We start from the raw sequence: 13850 nt of genomic DNA on the forward strand, positions 1-13850 counted from the left end.
TTTGTCTTTAGGACAATTCTTACCTGCAAATATACTTGAGAAGGTTGTAATTGACCACTGGCAAACTCTTCACCTGCTTTGCTAATTCTTTTACACCCTGAGTATAAAGAAGAGAATACATGTTATCTAATTGTTGACCTTGGAATGAAAGCCCATGGGAAATGGGCATGCAGTTTTTTGTTTTGTTTTGTCCTTGTTAGTTTCATCTATTACCAGTGATGGATCCTGTCTTGAAAACTTGCCACTATCACAGACAGCATTTCAGAAATATTTTCAAAAGATGTGAAAGCATTTCAAATTTCTCTATGAGTACTATTTGTGGAGAAACAGATTTTAACATTTGTTCACAACTGACTGGAAAGGAAAAATAACCTTACTTATAGTTAGGTTATTTGGGGGAAAATAGTAGCCTTAATATAATGAGGGTCCTTCAGATTTTTAGCATTTAGGGGGCAGTGTGGCAAGGAGTGCTGATTTTGTTTATTCAGCTCTACTTTCCTTTTTGATGAGAGAGAGGATTACGAATGGGACCTGTGTTAGTGAAAGTGAAGGTTGCTCAGTTTTGTCCAACTCTTTGTGACCCTATGGACTATACAGTCCATGGAATTCTCCAGGCCAGAATACTGGAGTGGGTAGCCTTTCCCTTCTCCAGGGGATCTTCCCAACCCAGGGATCAAACCCAGGTCTCCCGCATTGCAGGTGGATTCTCTACCAGCTGAGCCACAAAGGAAGCCCAACTGTAAAAATCTAACTGTGTAAAAATCTAACAAGTGTAAAAATCTAACTGTGTGTAATGTCAATACTTAACAGAGTGGAAAACAATCCAAAAACAGGGCAAAGGAAAATTTACAGGTTAAAGGCTAGGAACACTGACAAAACCCCCAAATAATAGCATTTTAAAAAATAGCTGCATTGACTTACAGCTTCCTCTTCTTTGCTGAGCAGTTTGGCACAAGACAAAAAGTCCTCATACTTGGCATAAGGAATAACTGGTTCTGGGAGTTCTCGGAGATACAGTTTAAGAAGTGATGCCACTGTGTGTACATCCGTGTTGCTGTGGAGATAGAAGTGTGAAGATCTTCTATGGAGTGAACTTTATACTTTTATTTGATTAATTTTTCATCAAATATACATCTAAGAGTCAGACTTCGGTATTCTGTTGGCAATTGAATTAGTCAATCCAGCTTTCAAGAGGCATATACTTAGGTAACGCCTATTAGATGCTACCACAGGTGGGAAAGAGAGGGACCTAGAGGGACTTGGAATCCTCAGTGTGGTTTGAAAATATTCAAAAGCGCAAACACTCTTTTGTGTGTATCTGATATTAGGCAAGAATATTACTTTCATAAAACAATGAGATATATATGTACCGGATTTTAAATAAAATATAACGCAGAATACCCCAAATGCCCAATCTACATATGTGTGTGATCAGTTTCTCAGTTGTCTCCAGCTCTTTGCGACCTCTGAAGCCCACCAGGCTCCTCTGTCCATGGAATTTTCCAGGCAAGAATGCTGGCATGGGTTGCCATTTCCTACTCCAGGGGATCTTCCTGACCCAGAGATCGAAGCTCTGTCTCCCACATCTCCTGTATTGTAGGCAGATTCTTTACCACTGAGCCACTGGGAAAGCCCTATGTGTATATTAATTAATACAAAATTAATTACTTCTGGATCCTAAATTCATTTCTTATTCTCTAGAAGACATTGGTGATTGGTTATAGACACATGAAGTTTAGTATGACTTGTTCTAACTTTTTAAGAAAAAATCATTTTAAAGATGGTTGTTCTCAGCATGATTGCTTGTCTAATAATCTAAGATGGCTGGGAATCCTCAGAGTCTTTTAGAAAGCAAAGGGAAGTGCTACAGAAATAAGCACTGAAAACTCAACGTGTCCTTTGTGTAATGTGCAAAGTTTATTTTTATTTTCTGCTGAATACGAGTAACGGGATAATCTGCTGAAATATTAATTCATATTTTGTTCTCTGTATCCCCTGTTAATCCATGAAGATGGCTGACGGTAGAGATAGGAAGAGGCAGTTGTTTGTTTGGGGGATTTTTTGGTTTCCTTTGCTTTGTTTCTTGGGGGCCAGTGGGGAAAAGGAGCATGGGAAGGAGAGGTGGTGGTCGGGGGTGGGTGAGAGGTCAGTTGATTCCCAGGCAGTGGGGAGAGTGGTGGTGAGCAAGACCAGGGATTCTGTAAGTTGTGGGAACAAACACTCCACTCCCTGACTCTGCTTCGGGAAGTGATGAGTCGCTGAAAGGTCACTCCTTTCAGAAGCTGGGATCCAGGCACTGAGACTTCCTGCCTCAAGTGACTATTCTCTTGCCCCAAGGGTGACATAGAAGCAGAGTTGACTTCACAGTTCTACATGGACTGAAACAATGGGCATCTCTGTTCTCAGTTTGATTTCCTCAACTATTTCCCCCACATCTATTCTGTAATGGAAATTACAGAAAACACAATGGCTAGGACCCTAAGGGTTAAAAAAAAAAAAGGAATATTCTAGCCTGCTCATAATTTATAATCTGGTGGGGGCAGGAGACAGAAAGTAGATAACACAAGTGCATGCATGCTAAGTCCGACTCTTTACAATCCAAAGGATCATAGCCCGCCAGGCTCCTCTGTCCATGGGATTCTCCAGGCAAGAATACTGGAGTGGGTTGCCATATCCTCCTCCAGGGGATCTTCCTGACCCAGGGATCAAACCCGTGTCTCTTATGTCTCCTGCATTGGCAGGTGGGTTCTTTCCTGCTAGAGCCACCTGGAAAGCCCTAATAACACAAGTATGTAACTGCAAAGTGTGTGAATGATAATAAGGAAAAGTATTGGGTGCTATCTAACAGCAAATAAGGACTAATCCAGGAGTTGAAGGGCTTCTCTGAGAAAGTGATGCTTAGGCTAAGGTGTGAAGGAGTGTAAGAATGAACTGAGAATGAAGAATAAAAGAAGCCATTCCTATTAAAGCAAGGCAGGTAAACAGAGCCCAAAGTGGGAAACTGACAATAAGCTAAGGGAGGACAGAGGTCAGAGGATGAAGTCTGAGCAGAAGGGAGCATCTTCAAAGACCATGGGACTTCATCTACCTCAGAATTAGACAGGGCAAGGGCTGAGGTTTTCCATTTTAACATCAGAGCTAGTTGGAGCAGGTAGGATATACTGTCAACCATTTTACAGATGCTAAAATGATGGGGGTGTTCTCATAGGACCTATCTTTAACCAATTTATTCTTTTCATAATTACAGAAATGAATTTTTTTCTATTAAATTTCTGATAGACAATATAGAAACCATCCTAAAGGCTAGTAAAGAAAATAAAAACCATGTTTCTGGGACATCTTGAAAACTGTGTTCAAGTTCACTTTATTCCTAAAAATACTTTCCAAAATATTTTTTGAAAAGATAGACATAAAATAGTCTTAATGGGAAAGCAAAATAAAAGACACTAGTGTTTTTATTTTTCCTGGTAAATTACTCTATTTCATACAATCCAAAGCCCTTCTGCATTTCTCTAGATATGCAGTAAAGCACCAGACACTTGAAAGCACAGTCATGAGCAGTAACAGAATCACAATCTGGGGCAGGATATGCAGTGACAAATCTTATTGAAATTAAGGATTTCCATTTTTTTATTCCATTCATGTCTAGTCCACTCTAATCCAACCCAGTCCGTGACTGGGTTGTTGGGTTGTGTTGCCTTCAAAGTTAATGATCCTTCTAGTAACGTTATAGAAAAGCACAGCAAAGAATACCAAAATAATATAAAATGAATATAACTTCAATGGGGCTTCCCAGGTAGCTCAATGGTAAAGAATCCATCTGCCAGTGAAGGAGACATTAGAGACTTGGGTTTGATCCCTGGGTACAGAAGATCCCCTGCTGAAGGAAACGGCAACCCACTCCAATATACTTGCCTGGGAAATTCCATGAACAGAAGAGCCCGGTGGGCTACAGTCTTATGGGGTCGCAAAGAGGTGGACACAACTGAGCAACTGAGCACACACGCATAATTTCAATATATGGAGTATATCAAGTATAATTTATAGGCCCTTATAAATAGAATATATAAAATACTTATGAATTAAATGCAATAAATAAATAGACAATAATGATAAATAAGAAATATATATTGAATAAGAGATCTGTTTGTATTTCCATGGTGAACTGTTCATTACATTGCCTGTCCCTAGGCACACTGTTTTTAAGGTAGCTTGCCTGTTGTTGTTGTTTAGTTACCAAGTTGTGTCCGACTTTTGTGTTCCCATGGACTGTAGCCCGCCAGGTTCCTCTGTCCATGGGATATTCCAAGCAAGAATACTGGAGTGGGTAGCCACTTCCTTCTCTAGGGGATCTTCCCGATCCAGGGACTGAATCCATTTTTCTTTATCTGCTCCACTGGCAGGTGGATTCTTTGCTACTGAGCCACCTGGGAAGCCCAGCTGACCTGATATTTCCTGTATTATTTTGCTTCTAATGAAGTAGAGCTGTAGTAGTGAGGACCTTTGAACACTAGGTGGCGAGAAAGCAAAGTTAGACTAATGGCAATGGTGTGAAAACTGTGAAGGATGAAAGAGTGCAGAATCATTCTTCACCCACCAGCAATTTTCTTAGCACCAAAGCTGCAGTAATGCTGCAGGAATAGAAATATCTGAGCTATGAATCAAGATAAGAGATGTGAACCGGGATAACTATTTTATTCCTTCCCTAAAGTGATATGTTAATTAGTTTCCAGCATTATAAGTATATACCTATACTCTGCTGGTTATATAAAAATGATAAGAAAAAAATGACAAATATGTTATTTTTTATTTCAATTAGCAAAGGCTATTACATTTTTTTTTGCTTAAAGGCAACAACTTAAAAATTAATAACTTTTTGAGATGCTTTGCTAAATGTAGGTTATTTTGTAGAAATAGAGACTTCTCCCTTTGCCTTGTGTTCTCATTTTTAGCTTTGTCCTTTTCCCACTGAGCTTCCTTTGTGGCTCAACTGGTAAAGAATCCGCCTGGGAGATCTGGGTTCAATCCCTGGGTTGGGATGATCCCCTGGAGAACGGAATGGCTACCCACTTCAGTATTCTGGCCTGGAGAATTCCATGGACTGTATAGTCCGTGGTGTCGCAAAGAGTCGGACATGACTGAGCGACTTGCACTTTCCCACTGAATGGAAGAAAACAATTCTTTCAGGAAGACTGGAACATGTTTGCCAGCCCCGATTCACCTCAAGCGGATCCCAGTCCATCCTCCCTAATTGCCAGTAGGTTACTCACTGCAAGGGGAAATCTGACGCTTCTCTGAAAAATCTCTTTGTACATCCATTCTACAAAGTAGCTACCTCCTGTATCTAACTCTACAGCCTTGTATCTCTTACTGAAAACCCACTATTTTGTCTAATTAATATTTGCTTTAATATATACAGTCAATTAAGCACATATCCATGATATGGGTTAATTGCCCAAAGTATCTCTTTGCTCAGAGAAACATATCACGTTCTACAACAAAGTGAAGTGACTGTATTAGAACAAGAGTCTAGATATAATGGGGAGTTAAAATCCCTAAACTGGTTAATAATAATGTTAGTAGTAATAATAGTAGTAACAATAGCAGCTGCACACACTTATGCACATCTGTCCCTGTCTCAGGTCCTCACAGCAGTCCAGTGAGTGGGTCCTGTTAAAACTCCACTTGGGTAAACAAACAGGAAACTGCACAGATACTGAATTGGGGCTAATCACTGACATATGAGAGTTGTTCTTTTTTTTTTTTAAAGAAGCTCTTTTGAAAAATATTTTATTTATTTGTTTTTGGCTGCCCTGGGTCTCACTGCTGCTCGTGAGCCTTCTCTAGTTGCAGCGCTCAGGCTTCTCACTGCACTGGCTTTTCTTGTTGCTTTAGAGTTCGGGCTTTAGAGTTTGGGCTTCAGTAGCTGTGGCACATGGGCTTCGTTGCTCTGCGGCATGAGGGATCGTCTCCCATCAGGGATCGAACCCACGTCTTCCACATTGGCAGGTTCATATTTTTTACTGGACCACTAAGGAAGTCCCGATACGGGAGTCTGGGTGGTTTAAAATCACACTCTTGGTAGAAATTCAAAACTATGTGCTAATGTAAATTCCTTACCCAGACCTCAGGTCTCTTTCACTCACCTGATGGTAAAATCTGTTTTCAGAAATCAAGTTAAAAATTGTGCATGTCATATCCAGTAAAAGCAAAAAGACTGTGGCAGGCCCAGAGATCCCGAGTGAAAGACCTATCAGGCCAGAAGATGTTCTGTACCATATGTCCCTTAATTGCTCAACAGATGGAGTTTGTTTCACCTTAAATTGTACTTGGACTTTAATTCTGGACTCTGTAGTGTTTTTTAAAATCAAGCTTGATTTCGATGCAACTTTCTGTAAGTCACACAATTTTACATTCTTTCGGGCTTCCTTTGGTCATTTTGGGATTGTTCTATCATTCACTCACCAAATAGTTTTTGAACAGCTACCGTGTGTACTGCCTTTCACCCCATCCTAGATTTAACAGACATGAACAACAGAGATCTTTTTTGTCCCCCTTGGGCTTATAGTGCTAACCCATCACCATCAACTTCCCTGATAGCTCAGCTGGTAAAGAATCCACCTGCAGTGCAGGAGACCCCAGTTGTTGGGAAGATTCCCTGGAGAAGGGATAGGCTACCCACTTTAGCATTCGGTAAAGAATCTGCCTGCAATGTAGGAGACCTGGATTCGATCTCTGGGTTGGGAAGATCCCCTGGAGAAGGGAAAGGCTACCTACTCCAATATTCCAGCCTGAAGAATTCCATGGACTGTATAATCCATGGGGTCGCAGAGAATCAGACATGCCTGAGTGACTTTCACTTTTCACTTTCATCACCATCAACACATTTCCGTACCATGCCTCATTTGTTTGACTTCTTAAACTTTTTCTGTATATTCCAGGTGGAAAGTCCCTGCCAGGTGTGTGGTTGTAAGAAGGTTTTTATACTTCCCTGAAGTTGCTTGTTTATTTATAATCTATGTACAATATAGGCCTCTGACTAATCCGGGATAAAGGAAATCTGACAACAATCCCTCTTGCTCATCCTCTAACTCCACCTCCACCTTCCCTGATAAACAGACTCATGCACACAGATAAGGAGAATGCCACAGTGATTACAAGTATAATACGACACAGATCAAAACCTTAAAACTTTTAAGCCTCAAAATTAGAAGTGGGAATTTTTCACTCTGGATACTATGTACAGAACACACCATAATCCATTGATTTAAGTGACTAAAATGAATTTCCAGTGTACCCACACAGGAAATTTATTAAAGTTATTGCAAAGTTCTTTGCAACACATACAATGAGATGACCTAAAATCTTCTTGGAATTAAGAAAAAATAATGTAATACCCATCAAATCGCAGGGAGAACATGTATGAGACTGAAACATTCAGGAGCATTACCAAGATGAAGCCTGCCAACAAACTGTCTAAAACTACATGCTGTTCTGTGCGCCAAATTCACCAAGACATAGAAAAGTGAATCCAAAGGCAGTAGGCAGTTCCAAACTAAACATTTACAAGAAAAGTCTGGTTCTGTTCTAGCTTTTCTTTTTTTTTAAAATGGATCTGTCATAATCAGATACCCGTACGCTTTTTGGCAGCAAAGTCCAAATCTGGTTAAACTGTCTCGCCTCACTGTAGTTGTGTAAGAGTCACTGCTGAATTACATACAACACCAGAGGACGATTTTATCTGTCTGGACCACACTGAACTAGTGCTTGTCTCCAAGAAACCTCCAGGCTTAAAAGCAATGATGGCAGAGAACTGTATGATGACCCTTGCTATGGGCTGAACACCTGTTTACCCCAAATTCATATGTTGACACCTCAACCTCCAATGTGATGGTGTTTCGAGATGGGACCTTTGGGAGGTAATTAGGGTTAGATGAAGTCACGAGGGTGGGACTCCGGCGTGATGGGATTAGGGTCTTTATAATAAAAAACACAGGTCAGCTTGCTTCCTGCCCCACTTGCGCTTGTGCACATGCAAGAGGAAAGGCCAGGTGAGTACAGGGTGAGGATGCAGCATCTGAAAACCAAAAAGAGGGTCTTCACCAAAGCACACCCATCCTGGTATCCTGGTCTTAGAGTCTTAGCCTCCAGAGCTGTGAGAAAATAAATGTTTGTGCTTAGACCACCCAGTGTGTGGTGTTCTATTAAGGCAACCTGTGTGCGTGCGTGCACACTCATTTTCTCACTTGTGTCCGACTCTTTGCGACCCCGTGGACCATAGCCGACCAGACTCCTCTGTCCGTGGGACTTCCCGGGCAAGAATACTGAAGTGGGTTGCCATTTCCTCCTCCAGGGGATCTTCCACCCCAGGGATCGAACCTATGTCTCTGGCCTCTCTTGTACTGGCAGGTGGATCCTTTAACCACTGAGCCACTTGGGAAGCTGTAATATAACTCCCAAATCTGCATCTGGTGAGCTTACTTATAAAACCATGAAGGTATTGACAGAGTCCTAGGTAATGAAATGCCATCAGAAAGACAGAAACATGCTTTTAGACACGTGGGTTTATGAAAATGTTGCCAGATCGACCAATGTGACACAGAAGAAAGTGATTCTCAACCTTGGTTGTTCACTGGAGTCACCGGAAAGCTTTTTAAAAACACTGATGGTTGGTTCTTATATATTCTGATTAAATTACACTAAGTGAAGCTTGGGCATTGAAATTTTTTAAGAGCTCTTCTATTCTCATATGCTATCAAGCTTGAGCAACATTAATAAAGAATATGTACTTGAGGTGGAAAGCTTCCAAATAAGGAGGCAATTCTAATGTGTAACGTCATATGTTAAAATCTGGCTACTCTATCATCCATTAGAGCTGACTAATTACATACTTATCTCTCCAGTGTTCCTGATGACAAAGGTAGGAGGGATGGTGATGGGAGATTTTGTTCATGCTCAAACCAAACTGTCATGTTGACATTTTCTTTCCTACTTCTAAGTTACTTATGTGTATGCGATTACTTATGTGTGTATAGACTCTTCCTTTAAAATGCTAGCTAATCTGGAAAGAAATCAATCCTAAATATTCATTAGACGGACTAACGCTGAAGCTGAAGCTTCAGTACTTTGGCTACCTGATGCAAAGGGCTAACTCATTAGAAAAGACCCAGATGCTGGGAAAGGTTGAAAGCAGGAGGAAAAAAGGACTACAATGGATGAGATAGTTGGATGGCATCACTGAGTCAATGGACAGGAGTTTGAGCAGGCTCTGGGAGATGGTGAAGGACAGGGAAGCCTGGTGTGCTGCAGTCCATGGGGTCGCTAAGAGTCAGACATGACTGCAACAAATCAGATAAAAAGAATATTTGACAGCATGATATACAACCCAACATACCACACACACATATGTACACATATGTGCACACACACACATATATGTGTATAAGGTACTCAAAATAACAAATAAAATACTCTGTAGTGCAGGTGTAGAAAGATATTCCTTTGAGAAATCTGAGTTTGATGATTCCACATAATAAACTCTTCAAATGAAAATAGCTATACCTCTACATGAGAAAAAAAGCGCATGGATATTCATTGGTTTGTTATTTCTGACAAATATTTCCCATGGGTAAGTCTCTAATTTCATTGTTTTTTTGCCACCTCACTCACCTCCTTCTCTGGCCATCATCGCTTACTAGCCAGCCCCCAAGCTTTTTTTCCTCTGCTGGCCTCCAAGTGTTATTTTCTATGTACACACCCTTGCTAAATCCAGGAGGTCAATTATCACTTCTCCCCAATGATTACAAGTATACATCTCCATACCAGACCTTTCCACTGAATTCTTAGACATTCCATACCCTCTCTGAACTCTGTATAAACAAAGCTGGATAACAGCAAAAACCTTGCAATAAAATTATTCTTTCCTTACCATTTTCTCAATGATGAATGGCATCACCATGCATACAAACAAGCAAGAAACCTAGAAGTCAACCTAAATTTTGCTTTTCCTGAGACTCTATATCTAACAGTGACTAGTGATTCTCAGATTGAGCTGCAGTTTGGAATCACCTGGAAAGTTTGAAAAACGCTAATGACTGGATCCTATATATTCTGATGTCGTACCTTATGAATCCATTCCCTCTTCATTGACACTACTCAAGTTCAAGATCACATCACTCACTTCCATTAACATAACAGCGTTGGTCTTTTTTGCTATAAGCCTGTCTTCCCACCCTAGACCTCAAACACACATATATAGGTGGCAATCATTTTACCAAATACATAATAAATGACAAGTAAAATGCCTTGTCATATAGCTTTTGAGGCCTTCCCAGGTGGCGCTAGTAGTAAAGAACCTGCCTGCCAACGCAGGAGACTTAAGAGATGCAGTTTTGATCCTTGGGTCAGGAAGATCCCCTTGAGGAGGAAATGGCCACCCACTTCGGTATTCTTGCCTGGAGAATCCCATTGACAGAGGAGCCTGGCAGGCTACAGTCCATAGGTTCGCAAAGGTTTGGACAGGACTGAAGAGACTTAGCATGCATGCATGCATAGGTTTTGAATACAAAGGGAAGATGTGTAAGAATATACAGATAAATATACATCACAGAGAAACATACATACTTATTTTATAGGCAAGTCAATAGAGGTGACAGCATTTAGTCAGTTTGGATTAGTGTTTGAGAGAATTGATTCACTTTATAAATAGCCACACTCTTATTTCTCTAAGTAAATTAAAAATTTAGACTAAAGAATAAAGATAAAATCCGACGTTTTCCATTATAGCACCAAAGTGATTTCTCTGGAGTGGAAAGGCTAATGCAATTGAGACATTTAAAAGGCTTTATGTAGAATATTCAGAGACATTTCCTCACAGCAATATTACAACAGTATAACTCTATTTTAAAAGGCTACCATGTTCATACATAGGCTTTCAATTCCAACAATAACAACAAAAAGCCTAAAAAAACCTTAAATTGCTAATAGTAGATAAGTTCTGATCTAACACACAGCAAAGTGAATGCAGTCAACAATATTGCATTATTAATGTCAAGTTTACCAAGAGACTACATCTTAATTGTTCTCACTACAAAAAAAAGTTATAATCATGTGACCTGGTAGAGGTGCTAGCCAACACTACAACAGCAATCATACAGTAATATATACGTTATGGGCTCCCCAGGTGTGCTAGTGGTAAAAAAACACCCCTGCCAATGCAGGAGACACAAGACAGGGTTCAGTCCCCGGATCAGGAAGATCCCCTGGAGGAGGGCATGAACCCACTCCAGTATTCTTGCCTGGAGAATCCCATGGACAGAGGGGCCTGGTGGGCTACAGTCCATGGGGTTGCAAAGAGTTGGACACGACTGAAACGACTTAGCACACACACACACGTGCACACACACACACACGCACATCTATGTTATTTTGAACAAACACTGCACGCCTTAAACTTACACAATGTTATCTGTCAATTACATCTCAATAAAAATAAATAAAGAAATGTGTTTTCAGTTACAAAATTAATTAACATAAATGGTAAAATGAGTTAATATGGCCCTGGTGACTTGGGATCCAGGGTCCAATGTTATGTCCAAAGTTAACTTGGAAGTAACATTCAAACACTCATGGTGCATCCTTTTACTATAAATGACATTGTGTGTGTGTGTGTGCGTGTGTGCACGCGTGTGCTCAATTATGTCCAACTCTTTGTGGCCCTATGGACTGTAGGTCACCAGACTCCTCTGTCCATGGAATTTTCTAGGCAAGAATACTGGAGGGGGGTGCCATTTCCTTCTCCAGGGGACCTTTCTGAACCAGGGATCAAACCCACGTATGTTGCATCTCATGCATTGGCAGGCGGATTCTTTACCACTGCGCCACATGGGAAGCCCCATAAATGACATTAATACCACACAACTCTTATCATATATTATGAAAAAAAAATTCCCATAAATTTTTCCCATAGAAAATAAATCTGAGGTCAAAGAGTCACAAAGATTTTATCAAACTAAGACTCTATTCATATTAATAATGTATATAATTCCTTAGAATAAGTATTAACCTAAAGAATTATTTGAAGGTCACCAATGATAAGATTAGAGATAGTCTGTTTGCAAACCACAGAGATTCTGTGTGTGTATTTACATACTATATATACATATATATCCATACTACACACACATTAAGGTACTACAAATGCAAATAAGCAACATGTAAAACCAGTCGGTGCTGAAGACACATTAATAAGAAAACAAAGTTGCATTAAAGAAACTTTGGTGGTTAGTTTTCAATAACTAGAAAAATTATTTGTTATACTTAACTCTGAGTTGCAAAGAGTTGGGCAGGATTGAGCGTGCACACACATACACGCACAAAATATTATTTATAGCACAAGGATGCACCGTGTATGTTTGAATGTTACTTCTAAGTTAAATTTGGATATAACATTGAACCTTGGATCCCAAGTCACCAGGGCCATATTAACTCATTTTAATATCCATGTTGATTAATTTTATAACTGAAAACATATTTGTTTAATTTATTTTTATTGAGATATACTTGACACATAACATTGTGTTAGTGTAAGGTGTTATTCATAGAGTTTTTGACGATGTATCCAATTGGTTTTATGGTATGAAGAAAATGAATCAAGGCTCTCCGTGACTGACTGTGCGTGTTGGATTTTGTTTTCTCTCAGTGCCAGAAGAACTTTATTGTATTTATTCAGAATTGTCTCAGGAGAAAGCTTAAGCCTTTGACATTGCACAGAGTATCTATTGTTTCCAGTGGAGGAAGTAGTTAGTTTGCTCACGATTTTTAATAAACATAGGCATTTCTAATCTAGGTCGGGAGTCACGATGGAGTAATATGCATGCATTAATACTTTCTTTGGCTGTTCTGTGAAATATGATTTCCTAAATTCATAAAGTGTGAAATATATGCCAGGAAATGCATGAATGATTTAAAAAATTAGAAGATGATTGTCAATTCAGGTGACCTATTTTCAGGTGGATATAAAGAAACTACTCATACTAAGTGACACAAGAAAACTCATTGACAGAAACTTAAAAATTATACTTAACAAATTGCACTTATTATTCATTGGATTATGTGACTACAGTTTGAGAGAAATGGACTAAGATACTTCTTGTTCACTTCACATTTCCCCCAGGACTGGCTCAGGGAAAAAAAAAACAACAACTGGAAGGAGTAATACATATTTGCTAAACAAGACCATCCCAAAGAAAAAGAAATGCAAAAAAGCAAAATGGCTGTCTGAGGAGGCCTTACAAATAGCTGTGAAAAGAAGAGAAGCAAAGAGCAAAGGAGAAAAGGAAAGATATACCCATTTGAATGCAGAGTTCCAAAGAATAGCAAGGAGAGATAAGAAAGCCTTCCTCAGTGATCAGTGCAAAGAAGTAGAGGAAAACAGTAGAATGGGAAAGACTAGAGATCTCTTCAAGAAAATTAGAGATACCAAGGGAAAATTTCATGCAAAGATGGGCTCAATAAAGGACAGAAATGGTATAGACTTAACAGAAGTAGAAGATACTAAGAAGAGGTGGCAAGAATACACGGAAGAATTGTACAAAAAAGATCTTCATGACCCAGATAATCACGATGATGTGATCACTCACCTAGAGGCAGACATCCTGGAATGTGAAGTCAAGTGGGCCTTAGGAAGCATCACTACGAACAAAGCTAGTGGAGGTGATGGAATTCCAATTGAGCTATTTCAAATCCTGAAAGATGACGCTGTGAAAGTGCTGCACTCAATATGCCAGCAAATATGGAAAACTCAGCCTTGGCCACAGGACTGGAAAAGGTCAGTTTTCATTCCAATCCCT

At 39.8% G+C, this 13850-nt stretch overlaps 1 protein-coding gene across 5 annotated transcripts in view; it reads right to left on the bottom strand.

Annotated features, from left to right (window-relative positions):
* The window catches only part of ARHGAP24 (Rho GTPase activating protein 24), a 556594-nt gene that overhangs the window by 16329 nt on the left and 526415 nt on the right, over nt 1-13850 (bottom strand). For all 5 annotated transcript variants that reach the window (XM_081497333.1, XM_081497619.1, XM_081497531.1 and 2 more), the window contains 2 exons: nt 922-1054; nt 24-97 (listed from right to left, as the gene is read on the bottom strand). In XM_081497333.1, the coding sequence (XP_081353459.1) occupies nt 24-97; nt 922-1054 (207 nt within the window). The remainder of the gene's footprint in view (nt 1-23; nt 98-921; nt 1055-13850) is intronic.

Source organism: Giraffa tippelskirchi, chromosome 1 (assembly GCF_054371585.1).
Source record: "Giraffa tippelskirchi isolate mGirTip1 chromosome 1, T2T-mGirTip1v1.2.pri, whole genome shotgun sequence".
Lineage (NCBI taxonomy): Eukaryota > Metazoa > Chordata > Mammalia > Artiodactyla > Giraffidae > Giraffa > Giraffa tippelskirchi.